Genomic DNA, 1,992 nt, shown 5'->3' with positions numbered 1-1,992 from the left:
ATGATTCCCCTCATGGGGACCTCCAATTTGTCCCCATAAGGGAAGCGAGTCCCCACACGTGACTGTGTAAACAGATTTAGGTCCCCACAAGTATAGTAATGCTAGGCCAAACACACACACACACACACACACACACACACACACACACACCGGCATACTCTCACACTGCTATCTGTTTGATTGCTAACCACCGTTTGTTCTCTGCTGTCAGCTCTAACAATGTTTTCTCTCTCCTCTCTTCTTATGTCTTCCCTTCCTCTGATTACCTGACCTAATTAATTCCTCCATATGTTTGGTTTTTGTTTTTCTTTATTTCTGAAACTATTGTTTTTAAATCCTTCATCCCCAATAATCCATTCTCCTTTCATTTGTGGTTGCATTTGGTTTACCCCAAACCCTCTCCTTTATCCAATATGGTTTAAACTCCTCCCCTTATCCCCCCAAACATGACATTTGGTTTGTTCCAACCCCATCTTTCGCTGGTTACGTTATGGTACAGCCTGGCAAGGGACTGACCTCATGCACAACCATGTGCTCGCGGACACCAGCCTCACCGTCGCTGGTATCCCTGGCAACCCGCCTTGTTCTGACCAATCAGAGGACTCGGATTATGACAGTCTCTGGAACGCCCATAGTTACAGGACTGCCTCATTTTCTCGTAAGATATCGGTGTCGCAAAACCACTGACATGCTGGCAAACTACTATAGATCTTCCCCAACCTTTCACCTGCTGTGTGTTTGTGTCTTTGTGTTTGAACCTGTGTGCATCCTCAAGAGTATACAGTAGCTTCATCAAGCTAATATCCCATAGTAGAGTTTATGTGTTTGTTTTTGTGTATGTGTTTTAATAACTTACCCTGTCAATGTTCAATCAGGCTCCAGCAGGAAGGATGTACACATGTTGTTCCCGGAGGAAGAGAAGATTATAGTGGAGGAGACCAGGAGCAACGGACAAACTGTGGTGGAGGAGAGGTGAGAACTAGGGATGAAGCTGTGTTTTTATGCACAACATACTTACTGTTTGCTAACATAGATATGGTGGGCTTTAAAAGCAACCCCTTGAGGGCAGGGTTCCCGCGGGGTCTTAAAAAGTCTTAAATTTGATAATCTGAATTTAAGGCCTTAAAAAGGTCTTAAATATGACCAAAAAAATAAGAAAGGTCTTAAATATGATTTAGAAGGTTTTAAAAATGATGGGATTTGAAAGGTACTTCTGTGTTGCGATCGCGTCTAAAATGTGTTTTAGGGGAAATGTCCGGGCTGCAAAGTAACCAGTACGATAATAGCCTTTCAGTTCCCCCCAACAATTTCTATTGAAATAAATCAACATGGAACCAGTAATCACTAACTTTGTTTCCCCCGGCCCCTTATCGGAGAACACCCAGCTAGTAACCTAGCAACCAAGCTTCAGCTAGCAGCAGTCAGAAACTCATGTCTCTTCGAATCTACTTACAAATAAATATGGGGAAGTGTATAAAAGAACTGCTGCAGAATCAAAAATGGATGCAACAACACAAATATGGAAAATGGTGGATACTGAAAACATAAATCTGAATGCAACAGTATACACGTACCAGATATCAAATAAAACCTGTCGGCATTCATAGCATGTACCAGTAACCAAGTGTCATAGAAGACAAATTACATACACACAATATATGAGAAAGCCGCAGAGACACAAACATTGTTTTGAATATGTTAAAGTAAAGCTGTTGTGTTCCTGCAGGAGTCTGGTGGACACGGTGTACAGCCTGAAAGACGAGGTCCAGGGACTCAAACAGGTGAGTCTGCCGCTTTTTAAAAACATGTATTACTATACTAACCCTCATTATTATCCATTTACTGTTCAATTGTCTCTTTTTATAAGGTTCAAACTAGGTCCAAGTATGCATGAAAGGTTTTATTTAAAGGTGTTTAGGAAAATGCATCTCTCACTGCAGTAACGGCCCGTCCACACAGCAGCTTAAAAAAAATCTTGAAAATCTTGGAGGT

At 41.7% G+C, this 1,992-nt stretch overlaps 1 protein-coding gene across 1 annotated transcript; it reads left to right on the top strand.

Moving 5' to 3' along the window:
• Window positions 1-309: 309 nt before the first annotated feature.
• Window positions 310-1,781, top strand: LOC104946481 (rho guanine nucleotide exchange factor 7-like; the record flags this gene model as incomplete). Its single annotated transcript, XM_010772316.1, has 3 exons — window positions 310-658; window positions 876-972; window positions 1,727-1,781. Coding segments are annotated over exons 1-3 (291 nt in total), but the record flags the coding sequence as incomplete, so codon positions are not given.
• Between the last annotated feature and the right edge of the window lie 211 nt (window positions 1,782-1,992).

This window comes from Notothenia coriiceps, unplaced genomic scaffold (assembly GCF_000735185.1).
Source record: "Notothenia coriiceps isolate Sejong01 unplaced genomic scaffold, NC01 NC01_scaffold00011136, whole genome shotgun sequence".
Lineage (NCBI taxonomy): Eukaryota > Metazoa > Chordata > Actinopteri > Perciformes > Nototheniidae > Notothenia > Notothenia coriiceps.
This window is presented reverse-complemented; position numbering and strand designations above follow the sequence as displayed.